This window comes from Talaromyces proteolyticus (assembly GCF_021365285.1).
Source record: "Talaromyces proteolyticus strain PMI_201 chromosome Unknown BGW36scaffold_3, whole genome shotgun sequence".
Classification (NCBI taxonomy): Eukaryota; Fungi; Ascomycota; class Eurotiomycetes; order Eurotiales; family Trichocomaceae; genus Talaromyces; species Talaromyces proteolyticus.
This window is the reverse complement of record NW_025764279.1, coordinates 1,534,231-1,548,806: the sequence shown is the minus strand read 5'-3', so window position 1 is coordinate 1,548,806 and position 14,576 is coordinate 1,534,231. Positions and strand designations below refer to the sequence as shown.

Sequence of the window (14,576 nt, the reverse complement as noted above, 5' to 3'; positions counted from 1 at the left end):
ATAGTGCTGGTAAAGTGCTCGGCGGTCCGTATCGGGGCTAGCGCGGCGGAACTCGGGGTGCAAACAAGCAAAACAAAAAGGCGCCTGCGTTTTCTTCCTCGCCACAACTACTGTCTATATGCTACAGAGCTGCTGGCCTTGTCAGGAGAACCAGACACTCTGTTTTCTCTTCTGCAGTGTATCTGCCATCAAGTCTTGCCAAGTCGCGAGCGATAATTGCCAAGTCCCGCACCGTTGGCTAAACCAGTCAAGATCTTTACTGCATAATTTTTGGAAGCTTGGAAGCGCCCAAGATGCTGCTGATTTGAAGCACTGGTTTCTTATACCCCCTCGTTTCGTATCAGACTGAAAGAAACAGATTGCGTCAATCACCGACATGCCAGACAGCTCCGACGACGAGCGTGACTCGCGCACTGCCGCCGCAGGAAAGAAGTCGCAGAATACCAATAACGGCACAGAGAAGAATCTACATGTCGAGCCAGATGAGGCTACATCGTCAGCAGAATCGCACTCATCGGAAAGCGAGAGTAACTCGGCAGACAACCACAAAAAGTCCGCTAAGAGCAATGCGCCGACCATCAATTGGAACCAAGGAAGTCGCAATGCCATTCGCACAACCCTTGGAGGAAGAAGTACCCTTCCAAATCCCACCAAACCCAAGTCGGCTTTTGATTCGGTCAATGATAAATACTTTCGAAGTCGGAGCGCTTCCATATCAAGTGATGAAGGAAAGGAGCATGGCTCTGCAAAAAATTCGGATAGAGATGGCTACACAAACGGCCAATCAAAGACCTACTTTGTCGATGACTCCGATGCCTCAGAGAGTGGAGAGGTTTCCGAAGGCAGCGAATCCTTGATGCTAAATCTTAGGAAGCAGGGCGACGACAATAGTGATCTTGCTCAAGCTCAGGTCGATGGTGCTACGGATTCAAAACCTCTTTTCGTCATCGACTCAACTCCGAATCCCGCATATACCCCCGGTAAAATACCTCTAGGAGGCGCAGTAGGATCTACTCATCTCTCTGAAGTGGACGACTCGGATGGCGCCATTTCTCAGACCGCAGCTGCGCAGCTCCCACCACAATCAAAGGCCGAGGCTTTCGCGGAGTTTTCTGCAAGATACAAATCGGCACCCGCCGTACTTGCGGATCTAAAACCCAAGGACCTTGAAATCCAAGCGCGGCATTTTTTTATTGATAGTAGCATTCACGATCTCGATTTGTCGATGCCGATTTCCTGCACCGAATGCCTACAAGAGGGTCATCTTGCTCTTGTCTGTCCGTCGAGAGAATGCAAGAATTGCGGGGAGTGGAATTTACATGAAGAACAGTTCTGCCCAACAGTAAGACGATGCCAAAAGTGTCGAGAAGTTGGCCATGATCTTAAAGATTGCAAATCCCTTCTGAAATCTTCTGCTGCAGAAACACCGTGTGATTACTGTGGCGCTGACACTCATATAGAATATGAATGTGACAAGATGTGGAAATTTCCCAGGCTAGAACCTCTAGAAGGCCCCATTAAGGTGTCAATATCTTGCAGCTATTGCGCCAACAAAAATCATCTTCTGGGCGACTGTCCATTGAAAAAGATCCCTACGACATCAAGCACATTCTCGATAAAATCATACCCCCCGTCCAAGATCACCAATCTCAATGTGGTTATTGGGCCTAGAAAGGCAAATCAAATGGGAATGCAAATTCGCGGCCGTGCTAACAACTTCCAGCCCCAGCCCCAACATGATGATGATAACTCGCTTACACTTCACGGCCCTCGGACACATCAAAGACCTCAGGCAGGACGAGGAAAAATCCAATTCCAAAGTGGCATTGGCCAGGATCGCAATTTCAATGGAGGGCCTCCTCTTCCCCGTGAAACTCCTCCACCCGGACCCCCACCGTTTCAGCCTAGGGATTACAGAGACCGGGATCAAGGCTATTATCCACGACCGCGTTCGCGATCTCCTAGGCTTCCACCAAAACCGCCTACTGCACCTCCGAAAGGCCGGGGGCCTCCATCATGGTCCGGTGGAGGAGCCAGGGGTCGTGGTCGCGGAAGAGGACGCGACCAGTATCGCCCAGGTAGGCCTTGATATCCCGTAAAATTATCGTTAGACTTTTGCATTAGTGGTTTATACCCTCATTTCCGGCGTTATACTGTATAAATCTGGACATTTTAGCCATTCCCAAGTTTCGTGGCATCGTTGATGACATTGTAAAACTGTATGTAAATGTATGCGAGACTATCATGATTGTATATGTAACGGCGAGTTGAGACGTGGAGGTGTTTCGAAGCCTCAAAAAGACAATCAGAAAATTCTAAATCTATTTTTACAACGCGCTGTCGTAATCACCAGAATTATCCCCCACAAACCCATTCTCTAGAATGCCGATAAGATCATCTAGTCTTGAAATAGTCAGATCTGTGTGTTGGTGGTCCTTGAGATGTGCATTATGCTCGTTCACAAGTAGCACTGTGGCTGCACCGGCTGTATGACCCGCGGTCATATCATCAATACTATCACCAACCTATCTGAGATTAATAGTTTATCAAACTAAACGAGGGAAGCGTCATATACCATAATCATGCTCTCTGCCCGGTTGCCCAGTCCCCATTGACGTCCAATATGCAGAATACCTGCAGGCTCTGGCTTGGGCAGGAGATCAGGCGTGTCACGAGTAATAATTGGTTCAAAGATGTGCTTGGGCAGGTGGTTCTGCAAGAGATGTGTCACAGGCGCTCTGAACGATTACCATTAGATCTTTCCATCTAAGTGATTGGGCGAAGATGTTTAGAGACTCAACTTACTCAAAGTTCCTCGTGCATAGCGCCCGACGCACATTCTTTCTTTCAAGATAGTCCATCAACTGTGCAAGACCAGGTTGAGGCTGCTGGGCGAGCATCGCTTCGCGCTCCACAGCCTGGATTTTGGAGGCCGCCTCGGTACGTGCTTGTTCAGTGGGGAGACCGCGAATATGCTCGAGAATATCGACCGAGCGGTCAATTCCCAGCGCGGCGCTTATCAGAGGATGATAGTCAATACTAATGTCATCTACATCTGTTCTACCATTACCGAACTTACCGCATTTGAGCAAACATATAGTTCTGTGGTAAGCTATTGCAATGCCATTAACATTTACTAGTGTGACTCCATATTACAATGCAGCGAAGCTTACCAAAGCGTGCCATCAACGTCAAAGACGATACCTTGCAGTTGTTTCTCAACACCGGAGTTTGCATGTGAGTCCTCTTTCAACGGCGCGAATTTGCGGGGCCGTGGAGGGGGGCTTTGTATGATTGATGCCATGTTGCGTGGAGTGTGCGAGAGCCGTGGCAAAGATGCAAGTGTCCGAGGCCGCGAGATCGCAATAGCCATAGATCACAACGGCCAATACAAGTGTGGAAGAGGATGATGTACAAGGACGATGAAGGAGAGAGCGATACGCTAGAACGCCGTTCGGCCGATGATCCTCAGGCCCCCACCTTTCCTAGTTCGGTAATGAACTTACTTGTGCCTCAGGCGTGCACGAATAGAGGCTGGACGACGAAGTGAGAGTATTTTCATGAAGATGCAAGATGTAAGGTCGCTTACTTACTCATAGGTGGTGCCTCAGGCGCGCATGGCCGCTCCTTCCTTCTGTCTCCCTCTTTCCCTTCAAGCAGGCGAGAATGTTCCATCGTTTACACCACTTCCAGATACATTGGACCATTATACTGACAACTATGATATCAAACACCATTAGATGCTATTTGGGTGGCGAGATCCAGCTCGTTCATCTAAACGCAAGCTCATTAAAGCTCTTCTCACTTGTCGCATACACCACATACTTACTCCTCCTACGACTCCTATCCGCCTTGATCTGCGTTGTCAGCAAAACTCCAAGATGCTTCATGGTTCATATTGATACCACGGAGATTCGCATTGTCGGGTTAGTCGTATCAATTCTCCGAATGCTCCCGGGTAAGACACAGCAGACGCCCTTGAGCGCCGCAAATCGCCGCGGTCGTTTATCAGGAAATGGAGACTACATAGTTCCAGTCGAAGGGCTTGCTGACAACATGATTATGCCTCGGGAAAGCTCATTAGATTTCGATCGTCCGTCAGAATCGTCGTTTCGCCGACTAAACGCCAGTTCAATCGCATACCGCCCACAGGCTCCTCGACCTCCTTATCGACGAGGATTTGAGAATATGAGACCGTCGTTAATACGTACTACTCAACTACGAACAGACACTCAGCAGAGTTTTGCTATACCATTCAGCCTTGACGGAACTGTCTCTCCCCCTCTCTTTGACCCAATCCCACGAGTTCCTAACCCGCCAATGCCTGTTTTCATCGCTCGCCATATTTCAGTCAGTGATTCAATCTATTCATCAAGGTCTGTTGGGCTCCCGGGACGTCGGTATCGCTCAACAAGCACTAGCTTTGGTGGAGAAAAATCTCCTGCCAATGTTGAGTCTTATACCAGTGTTCTCCCCAATCCAGCATTTGCCGACTCCGACAGCCCCTATCTATCTTCCGAGACTAAAAAAGTGCAGTCTGACAACGACATTCAAAAAGCGAACTTTAGTAATGCTTCAACATTTCCCGGACATTTTCCTATCAGTGAAGATCTCGAATACGGCTCTCTAACAACAGTCGCACAACATTACTTTTCCTCAAGAAACGAAAGACCAAAAATAATCAGGCCGTTGTCTGCACCGGTGGTTCGCACGTCATGAAAAGAAAAATATTTCAACAGTATCAATCATAGGGACTAGTGGGATTACATTCATTTTCTGTTCTTTACTTATTGTTATTACCTAACACGTTATTCAAATCAACATTATCAATCGGTACCGGCATCAAACATTCGATATTGATAACCCAATTAAGCCTCCTCCGCATGAATAGCGTGTGAGTTGTATCCCATTGCTTTAACAATAATCTTTGCACTTTCCAACACTCGCTGCCTACTCCTCCCATACGTATCCCTCCCCGCAAATGCACTATGTGTATCATCAAACTCCAAATCCTTAATAGCATCCCATATCTTGAGAATCTCGTCTGGTGGAAGCGGTATCTGCATCATATCAGCACACCATGACTTCAAGATATAAACTTTATAACCCACCAAATTAGGATAACTCCACATAAACGAAAACGACGCTGTTCCAAGCGGTCTATCAATATGATATACCCCGGAAGGTACCACATATATCGAATCAGCAATTAACAACTTCCGCATTGCTGGCCAGTAAAAAACTGACGAGCCGGGAAAATGGCCACCTGTTTTGACGCATAGAAATTCACTCTGCTTGTCCTCACCACTGCTATCTCCAGTAGTTGACGAGGAGGAAGAAGGAGAGAAAGCTTTTCGGTGTCCACTCCAAATCACCATTTTACTAGTATCGTCAGACCGACGCATAATCCATTCCTCGTCCTCTGCGGAGATATACACCGGACAACCGAAAGCCTCCGCCCAGTGAAGACAGGTGCTAAAGTAATGCGGATGGGAAATCACAATAGCGTGTAAAGTGCCATAGCTCTTTATTGTGGCTACCGTCTCGTCGTCAAGATAGGTGATGCAATCCCAGAGGATGTTTCCATTTGGCGAAATGCATAGAAGCGCGCGCTGGCCGATTGCGACTTGGGGGGTAGTCTGGATGCTGATTAATTGACGACAGCTAATGGTGTTACCACCACTATTTGCGGGGGCGTTTTGAATAACAGGCGTGAATGTGTTCTTGTACTTTCCAGACTCGCGCATGCAGCGTAGCGTGGTCCAGCATTGTCTATATACGTCTTAGCCATATCGAGATGATGAGACGGCGGAAATGGATAACGGAATAGAGGTCAAACCCAGCTGGCCCGACATATTGACGAGGATCATCGCAGACAGGGCATGTCTTGCGCTCTGATTCCAGAGTTTCAGTATATTGCACGCCGCATGTCACACAAATCAGGAAATCGAGGGGATCCGTCATTACGATGTTGATTGTTTGACAGTTGATGGATTCCGTATCGACGGAGTGAATAGGCTGAAAATTTTTTTGGTTATATACGCATAATATCCAAGTATCCTGATAGATTTGAGATTGCCACAAGCCAAATCGGATATGGAACTTTGCATCGATGATGTATGCTGATTGACGCCTACCCCACTTTTGATCTTGTAAAGCTGGCCAGGCAATACCCGTACGCGTAAACAAAATAGCATCGATTGATGGAAATGTATTGCAATATGAATTTGATCTTGTGAAGAGTCTTAATTTAGGATGGTTCTTCTTCAAGAGTTCTCCAAGAGAGATGAAAAAGCTAGCTAGATACATGCCTGGGACAATCAAATAACCCCCATATTTTGCGCAAAAAAATACATGTAAAACAGATACACAGCTCCCATGGTAAAAACCCCCTATTCCAATGTTCACCCGCCATGTCACCTTCATTATCAACTCGCAAAAATGTTAAAAATTTTGACAGCTGAATGAATTGAGAATTTTCAAGAACTCCTCGCTCTATGCAGAGACAGATACAAGTTCATTGACCGAAAAGCTCCGAGGTCCACCCGAGCATATTGAAGATTTATGTGGCCACAAATGAAAAAGAAACTAACAAATAACAAGAAAATAATATATCATTGGATTTTTGCCGGAAAAAAAAGTTGCTCAATAGTCGTCATCGTCGTAGTCGATTTGGTTCGGGCTGCCACGGTATCGAGTGCGCTTGATGTTGCTGGGACTCTGCTGTCCGGCACTGGTGATGGGTCGTGGTCCAGTAGGCTTTCGCTGAGGGGGCTGGCTGCTAGGTGAATACCTAGCGTTGGAATTGCGAGAGCTAAATCGATCTGTGTGGGTTGATCTCTCGTCTTCCTCCTTAATCTTGGGTGGTCGCTGAGGCACCAATGGTCCTGCGTCCTTGACTTTGGGAGGACGCGGCGGTCCAGTCATAGAGCTCACCTCGGAATATCCCAAGTCGGAAATTGGTGTACGGCGAGCACCACCACCGCTATATCTATTGGGGTTGCCACTAATACGGGAGAGACTGGACTGAGATCCCCATCTTTCAGAAGTAGGGGAGTTTGGTGCATAGTCCTGGGCTTGAAACTCGAGATGGTTCTGGTAGCGATCTGTTGGGCCTTTTTGTGGCTGAGGGTGCTGGAGATTGAAACTGTCTCGATGAGCTTTGTACACGGGTCCTTCGGATATTTGTGATGGGACTAGTGGCGATGGCGGACGGTTTTCCTCTTGTTGATCTTCAAGAGGGGTATCGGAGCGAAGCCGGTCATCGCCCTGAGCATCATAGAAGTCAGCGTTGTACGCATCATGATTTGCAAGGTCTGATCCAGATCGTGATACTCCAGACAACGGGCGTTCTTTTCGAGTTGGTTGGATGCTGTTGCGGATACCTTCGCCCACCGATGAAGCGGTGGTCTTGGACCATCTTGAGATTTTGAAAAAGGAAGAGCTACTAGATTTGTGCTTGCGTGTCTTCTCATCTGACTTTCGCGGAGTAGTCTCCTGACTCAAGGCACCAGTGGGAACGGGTTTACGTGGCGGTGTACCCAGAGGTTCAGAGAGGCCACGCTCGTGATGAGCTGGGACTCGATCATCGTAAGGCACTTCTCTATCCAAAAGTGGTTGTTCATAAGACTCGATTTCCTCATCACCTTCAGGAACAGTGCTGATGCGATTTTCCGACGCTCGGCGAGTGCTCATAGGTCGCGTATCCGCTAACGGGCGTGACGAATTTGACGTGAACTCGGATTGATCTCCTGGGGAACCAGTGCCTGCTTGGCCCTCCGGCTCATATCCATCTGGATTGAAAGCTCCCTGACCATTGGAGTTGATACTGGCGGGCCCAGTACCGGGCGCATGACCAACACTTCGTCCTTCTTGAGCTGCTCTTAGGGCTTCTACTTCGTCGAGAAGTTGCTCCAACATGTCCTCGATTTTTGTCAAGTCGTTAGAAGATTTCATGCTGAGACTCTTGAGGGCCCTTCTGAAAACATTCTTGCGTTTCGCTTGGATATCGGCACCATAATCAGCTGTGGCGAGCTGGCGGTCAGATCTAGATGTAGGTAATGGGCGGGGGCCGCCAATAGCTCGAGTACGTTCGTGTTGTTTTTCGTTGGCTTGAATGAGCAACTCATCCTGCTGAGCGATGTATTTCTTCATTCCTTCGAAGGAGTTACGCATTTCAGCTGCGCTTCTGACAAGGGTTACTAAGATTTCAGTGTCTCGGGCATTGCGTTGTGCGTCTCGGACAGTGAGCTAAGCTGGTTAGTATATATATATATATTATAAAAGGTGATCATTAGGAATACTCACATGATTCATCAAAGCAATAATATCCTTTGATTCAATGCTGTCAATACCTCGGCCTGTGGCACTGTCGTAGATAGGAGATGCTATGCCGTGCGAATACCCGCTGAAATGGCGTTGGTGACTAGAACCGATAAAAGGGTCTTCGTTTAAGTCATCGTTGTCGAAAAGAAGTGGCGGTTTGGTATGATCGAGAGTGCTAAACTTAGTGTGAGGCTCCGGTGTTGCAACACTGGGAGACATTGGGTTGGCGGCGGAGATATAACCTTCGTCTTTCGCGCCAGGAGGAGTTGAGAAAATATGACCATCCATATAAGGCTGACCATATGGTTGATCATAGCTTTTTGAATGCTGTGCCGCCGCCAGGCCCAGCCCAACTCCTAACGCTCCCGTAAGAGGAGCAGCAGCACGACCATCATGTCCAGGAGACAGCTGAACTTCTCTGTTTTCGGGAGTAGGATCATACGGCCAATGGTCACGGTTTTCATGAGACACACCCCCGATCGGACCTTGAATGAAAGACGGGTTGGTCATGATTTCCTCCTCATCTTCCTGGTATCGATCGTCTTCAGGCACATGTTCAAATTCATTATCATCCTTCACGATAGTAGTGTCAAGAGGATATTGTTCGTCATGTTCTACTGCCTCTTCTGATTGGGTGACGCTTTGTGGAGGCGAGGCAGCGCCGAGTCGCTTGGTGAAAGATTTCTCGTCGTGGGCATTAATGTCATATTCGTGTTTCAGAGGGCTTCCTCTGTGCGAGCTAGCTGGTCGGCTATTATTTATTCCTTCCATGAAACTTCCATCTACAGAACGGTTCAGAGAGTCTGCCTGGGAACGAGGTTGAGAGAGGCCAGACTTGTTGTCTAGTACGGAAGGGTCCAAAAGCGAAGCCACCGCAGATTCCACAGGATTACCTATGAGAAACTCTGGGCTAGCACCAACTCCCACTGTGAGCCTTCTGGGGGAGTCGGCATTTTCCAAGTGTGTTTCCTCGTCAGTAAAGCTAGCATCAACTCTTGAGTCCCCAAAATGGACAACATGGTGATCTTGATCCCAGTTTCCCTCGTGATCACCCTCCAGTGCTACTGTTGTTTCGTAGCCTAATTCCATACCAGGTTCGTCATGTTGCCGAAGGATTTCACTTTGGCTCTCCAGACTAACACCCTCAGGGCGCGTAGACCTGGCTAACTCAGTACTAGGCGCAGATGATAAGGATTCGATGGAATATCTACGGTCCTCCAGCTCATTCTCTTTATCATGTTCTGTGAGATGCGTATCATGCAGATCTTGGTCACTAGCAACACTTTGAATTGGGCTGAGGGAACGAGTCCGGTGCATATCATCATCTGGGCCTAACATATCGTGGTCTGGGTGATGACCAAGTAGATTTTCTGCTGCCGCCGCGGCGATGGCTCCAGCAGCACCTTCAAGTACAACATGGCCAAAAGGAGATTCCGTTCTGTTCTGTATCTCACGATCACTGTATGGAGAGGACAACCGGCGCTGGTTGCCTAGTGGAGTGCGAGGTGGAGTAGCTAACGACGGAGAACCCTTGTCGCGTGAAGAGCCTCGAATCAGTTCCTGTACGTGGCGTGGCGTTGGCGTTTCCGTATCAGCAGTTCTCTGGGAGAGGATCGAATCACGAGTCAATTCGGTATCAATATCACTGCGGAACGGCATTGGTGGAACATTGTGTTTGTTGAAAATCAACTCTGTCTCAGAATCATGGAGGCTTGCGCTTCTGCTGCTTCCCTTGGAAGACCTTCGCCTCCTCGACTTCTTGCCGAGGCTAGATTTAGAATCATGATGTTTGAGGGCGGCGGATGTCAGGACGCTGCCGACAATTCCTGCAGCAGCAGCTTCTCTGAGGCCCTTGCTTCTCTGGCGCCGAATCATATCATGTTCTGAGTATGCCCGCTGGTTTTCTGGCCGTGAGCCTTTACGGATCCGAATAGTGCTCTCAGGTGAAGCGGGGGTTTCTTTATCTCGTCGGCGTTCCTTGTGGCGTCTCCTCCGCTCTTCTGGGGTGACCGTTTCTTCATTACTCGCATCAACTGCGATGGTACTTCGACTGACGTCAGGGGCACTTGAATGCTTGGACAAACGTCGTTTGATGTCGTCTTTCGAAGTAGAAGCACTCGCGCCTATATCACGCTCGAACTTGGATTTATTCGTGCCAGCCGTCTGGTCTTTCTTCAGTTCCTTGAGCTCGGGAAGAATCAGTCGTCGAATCGCATCTTCAACGGTCTCTAAGAACTTGGTGTTGTTCAGTGATGATCTGGATGTGCCAGAGCGGAAGGAAACGGCGTCTCCTGACTTGTGGTGAGATGAAACATTCGAACCACTCAAGAGGCTCGACTCAACACTGGGTTGTTCCTCTCCGCGGTATTTGTGAGAGCGCTTCTTCAAATCGCCTGCATCAGCTTCAATCTCTTTGCCAGAATGCTTGCGACCACCGCTAGAAACGTCGCCGGCATTCAACTTTTGAGCAACTTTATACGCAATTCGCTCCCGACTGAGACTGCGACTCCTGCGTCGCGATGGAGCTTTGAGAAGGTCCACCTCGGCCGCACCTGAAGCCTTGTCTAAGCTTAGGCTGCGTTTGCGTCGCGGCACACCGGACACCATTGATCCGTCTAGCATGCTATCGGCTGGCATGGAAGAAATCTCTGAGGTTGGCTGGATATATCGCTCGTTGGACAGCTCGCTGCCTTGATCGCGCTCGACAAACTCTATTTCCAGTGGCCGTCCGTCTTGGTCGTCGTCAGTGATGCTCTGGTCGTCGTTAGTCTCAGCAGGTGCTCTTTGTTTTGACGGCGTGCTAAGAGATATGCGTCGAGTATAACTTCGCTTGCTGCCACTGTCCCGGATCTGAATTGTATCATTCTGATCTCGAGACCTTCTGCTGCCAGACGGGATCACCTTTACTCGAACGCTTGGTCGTGAGCTAAGGCGAGAGGAATTTTTCCCGCCTCCAAAATACTCGATGAGAAGAGAAGTCTGCGACTGGTGGTTTGTGCGCGACAGCTTAGAAGACTCATCTTCATCCTTTTTGTGAGACCGACGTCTTGTAGAAATTGTGATGGGGCTTCCGTCGTCCGGAATAGAATAGGAAGATTTGTCGGTGCGTCGAGAGACGTCGGTGGCCAGGTCGGTGCCCGTCATACTGCTGCTAGTATCGAGGATTGATTCGGTAGGAGCAGGAAGTAGAGGACGGCGGGAATTCACACCCATTGTGGTATTCGCACTTAGCAAGAGGATTGCATAATTATCACAGGCGAGCTAGGAAGCACATCTAACGGTCCAAGATCGCAACTGTTGTGTCGGCAGATGCGGTGTGGCCGAGCTGACCGACAATCCTTCTGGATATTCAATACAGAATGAATACCTACAGTTTTTGTTAGCGAGTATATCGTCAACGAGTAGTGGACTGCCAAGGCGTAGGCAATTCTTGTCGCGGCCCGTAGATGGCTGAAGTGGCTGTCTTGAGGACCTCGGCCACCGCAGTATCTATCCACTAGGGACCACGGCGATAGGGCAGCCAGGAGAGCGAGGGACAGGAAATAGGAGAGGGGCGCACTGTACCAATGCAAAGCTGGAATTCTGTTAGAAGATAGAAAGTAATTAACACAGGAATAAGAAGAAAGATAAACGGTCGAGGATACAAGAGAAGGAGGATAGGAAGGAGAAGAATTAATTAAGACAAGCAGCGACAAACGGGGCAGGCGATAAGGAGGCTGGGGACTGGCTCTGGGATCGCTGGCGCCGGGCGGCTGGGCCGAGCCTTCCCGCCAGTCAACTTCGCTCTTTCCACGGACACAAAAGAGGGGGCTGGTGTTTCTATGCTTTTACAGCTTCCTGTTCTTTTCTGTTCTGTTCGTCGACGGTTAATCATTAATCATACATGTGAATTCTTTTCTCTACTGTGCGGGTCGAGTCTCTTTTTGCAGAGATGTCGTTGATTTCGCCTCCGACCAAGCTGGACCTGCAGTGAACCGCCATCATCAATAATGATGTTGGCGCAACGGAGCTCAAAACGAACCCGCGAACTAGTTGCCTTCATCAACTGTGATGTCCATTCAATTGTCAGCACCTCTGGGAATTTTCCATCCGTCATTCATCATTAATGCTCAATCCTGACCCCGTGAAGCAGGAAACCCAACCTCCAAGTCGCAGCGAAAGACCATCGCAGCTAAGGCGTCACCCCAGCGACGCCGCGCTCTATTGGCAGTGGTGGGGCCGCTAGTCATGCTGCTGCGTCGCAGTGATGAGTTGTTCAACACCACCATCCCCGACTAGAACGCCGATTTGCCTTGCCATTGGGCGCGCTCGACTGCCAGGAAAAGCACACGGTGTCTTGCAACAGGCCACACTGGCTCGCTGAGCAACATCACACCGACCTGGTGTCGCCACGACATCGGCGTTGTGATCCATCATGCATTTTCAGCCGCATCACATAGCCTTGCTTTCTGACTGGACCAGCCACACTGCGCCACGCCGATGAACAGGCAGAACCAAAAATGATATAAACATTATTCTCTATCCATTTATACTTGTCAATAAGGTCGTTGTCGTCTTTTATCGGGATGGCATATCGCGAGGCTCTTCTGTAGGGCTAACCTTGAAGTGCTGAACTTGACAGATACTGATCATTCGATGCTGGCAACCCATGCTGTTATGGTATCAATGCATTAGATGAGCCCATGCGTCGTGAAACGTTAATCACAGTAGTTCGGTGCGTCCAACAACTAAACTTCTTGCGTGGGCGATGAGATGCCACCTATGTCGACTGAGTAGTTGATGATTCCTGCATGTATCCGTTGGGATCATTGCTGGTCAATGCTGGGTGGACATCAATTGAAAATCCTCTCACTAGCCTATGTCAATTATTGATTGGCATAAATATGAAATCCATGATAAACATGTCAATGTTTGATGTTACATTGTATAACATTGAATGACTGGGTAGGTAACACAATTGTAATCACCAACTATGCTCATTTTACGAACCAGAGCGATGCGGACTGGATCCCCCAACGTCACATTTTCAAATAGAAATCCAGTGACGATTACATATGCGTACGTCTATTAAAATTGGATCAACACTACTGAAATATCTATATAGTGAGACACATCTTGAGCTAGACAATGACAACGTAGCTGTACATTTACTGGCTTTTATGTTAGATCCGCACATTCAACTGTATTCGGATGCAGATGGAACCTCCAATTATACAAGATCAGTCGTGGAGTTGTAGAAAGTATAACCAGGACATTTACTTATTTTGTATAGGATAGTAATCATTCAGCTGACGAAAGGCGGTAATGATACAGTTTGCTAATCCCACTTTGCACAGTGGATAATATTGGTAGGAGGATTTGGAGACACCGAGTACCTCCGGCAAGAGTTGGTGAGACATTTTGAACCAGGTAATAAGATAAAGATTACTGTCCCAAATAGTCTGTGAGTGCTCTCATCGTTTATATGTTTCTCTACGTTAAATGTTTCTTCCCGTGAATGGTAAGCGAATCAGCTATTGTTCGTGGCGCTGCACTGATAGGACTGCAAGGCATTCGTCCGAAGACAAGGAGATTTCGACGACACTATGGATTAGCAAGGCGAGTTCTATTCCGTGAAGGGATTGATCCAGATGACTGTACCGGTCATTTATTCGTTCAGCATTGAAAAATGGGCGCAAGGAATAATGAAGTAGATACTTACCAAGTTACTATATGGGTTACTACTAGGTATCGAGCAATAGTGTTGTTCGTTCTGTTGATTGATTATTAGGGCGAGAAAATTGTCGACAATTATCATTCGAATCCCCACGAGTTGGGCATTTCTCACCGGGTTGGCGATACATTGAAGAAGCCATTAACGTTATACTCTCCTGAATTATCTGAAGCCCCGAAAGATGGTCTAGAGGCGGTACGTGCCCATCACCTTCTCTCGATAGTTTTAATTTTTTATTTCTGTCCTACGTGCCAGATTTCTTCATTGAAAAAAGGGAGAATCTAATTGGCGCTTAAAGTTGTGGATAAAATCGCAACGCTGCAAGTAGACTTCACTCAAATTGATCTGGGGCCATTTGAAAGAAGAAAACGCGGCAAAGAGGAATACATCTTGCTCTAATACTCTGTTCAAGTCATTTTTGGTGCCGAAGAAGGGTGTTGAAATTTCAGGTTGTTACGGAAGACGCAGTTATTGGATCTATTGATGTTCAATTTACACCCCAAAAAGATATACGCGAATACCGCACTCGTTGCGGCTT

General features: G+C 48.1%; 6 protein-coding genes across 6 annotated transcripts; 3 read left to right on the top strand and 3 right to left on the bottom strand.

Moving 5' to 3' along the window:
* Positions 1-376: 376 nt before the first annotated feature.
* BGW36DRAFT_356202 (uncharacterized protein) lies at positions 377-2,089 on the top strand (the record flags this gene model as incomplete). The annotated part of the gene is made up of 1 exon (XM_046213743.1): positions 377-2,089. The coding sequence occupies one exon, from the start codon at positions 377-379 to the stop codon at positions 2,087-2,089; it is 1,713 nt and encodes a 570-aa protein (XP_046075435.1).
* A 119-nt stretch (positions 2,090-2,208) lies between these two features.
* BGW36DRAFT_110476 (putative HAD superfamily hydrolase) lies at positions 2,209-3,518 on the bottom strand. Its single transcript, XM_046209227.1, has 5 exons — positions 3,174-3,518; positions 3,080-3,112; positions 2,806-3,015; positions 2,576-2,738; positions 2,209-2,525 (listed from the first exon to the last, which is right to left on the bottom strand). The coding sequence occupies exons 1-5, from the start codon at positions 3,371-3,373 to the stop codon at positions 2,328-2,330; spliced, it is 804 nt and encodes a 267-aa protein (XP_046075434.1). The 5' UTR covers positions 3,374-3,518; the 3' UTR covers positions 2,209-2,327.
* Positions 3,519-3,700: 182 nt separating this feature from the next.
* Positions 3,701-4,744, top strand: BGW36DRAFT_372119 (uncharacterized protein). The gene has a single exon (XM_046215439.1). It carries the CDS (start codon positions 3,721-3,723, stop codon positions 4,717-4,719), a length of 999 nt encoding a protein of 332 aa, XP_046075433.1. The 5' UTR covers positions 3,701-3,720; the 3' UTR covers positions 4,720-4,744.
* Position 4,745: 1 nt separating this feature from the next.
* Positions 4,746-6,132, bottom strand: BGW36DRAFT_372117 (putative metallo-beta-lactamase domain protein). The gene is made up of 3 exons (XM_046215438.1): positions 5,840-6,132; positions 5,112-5,772; positions 4,746-5,060 (listed from the first exon to the last, which is right to left on the bottom strand). The coding sequence occupies exons 1-3, from the start codon at positions 5,962-5,964 to the stop codon at positions 4,869-4,871; spliced, it is 978 nt and encodes a 325-aa protein (XP_046075432.1). The 5' UTR covers positions 5,965-6,132; the 3' UTR covers positions 4,746-4,868.
* Positions 6,133-6,645: 513 nt separating this feature from the next.
* Positions 6,646-11,538, bottom strand: BGW36DRAFT_289885 (uncharacterized protein; the record flags this gene model as incomplete). The annotated part of the gene is made up of 2 exons (XM_046210708.1): positions 6,646-8,250; positions 8,308-11,538. The coding sequence occupies 2 exons, from the start codon at positions 11,536-11,538 to the stop codon at positions 6,646-6,648; spliced, it is 4,836 nt and encodes a 1,611-aa protein (XP_046075431.1).
* A 2,284-nt stretch (positions 11,539-13,822) lies between these two features.
* BGW36DRAFT_290720 (uncharacterized protein) lies at positions 13,823-13,990 on the top strand (the record flags this gene model as incomplete). The annotated part of the gene is made up of 1 exon (XM_046210778.1): positions 13,823-13,990. The coding sequence occupies one exon, from the start codon at positions 13,823-13,825 to the stop codon at positions 13,988-13,990; it is 168 nt and encodes a 55-aa protein (XP_046075430.1).
* Positions 13,991-14,576: the final 586 nt, after the last annotated feature.

Excerpts from the sequence above, each read along its gene's own strand:
- BGW36DRAFT_372119 (XM_046215439.1), top strand. The coding sequence starts at position 3,721 with ATGATATCAAACACCATTAGATGCTATTTGGGTGGCGAGATCCAGCTC.
- BGW36DRAFT_110476 (XM_046209227.1), bottom strand. The coding sequence starts at position 3,373 with ATGGCTATTGCGATCTCGCGGCCTCGGACACTTGCATCTTTGCCACGG. Across the intron at positions 3,113-3,173 it reads GACGTTGATGGCACGCTTTG|CTTACCACAGAACTATATGT; the intron begins GTAAGCTTCGCT and ends GCATTGCAATAG. Across the intron at positions 2,739-2,805 it reads CTATGCACGAGGAACTTTGA|AGCGCCTGTGACACATCTCT; the intron begins GTAAGTTGAGTC and ends GTAATCGTTCAG.
- BGW36DRAFT_372117 (XM_046215438.1), bottom strand. The coding sequence starts at position 5,964 with ATGACGGATCCCCTCGATTTCCTGATTTGTGTGACATGCGGCGTGCAA. Across the intron at positions 5,773-5,839 it reads CAATATGTCGGGCCAGCTGG|ACAATGCTGGACCACGCTAC; the intron begins GTTTGACCTCTA and ends AGACGTATATAG. Across the intron at positions 5,061-5,111 it reads TGTGGAGTTATCCTAATTTG|ATACCGCTTCCACCAGACGA; the intron begins GTGGGTTATAAA and ends GATATGATGCAG.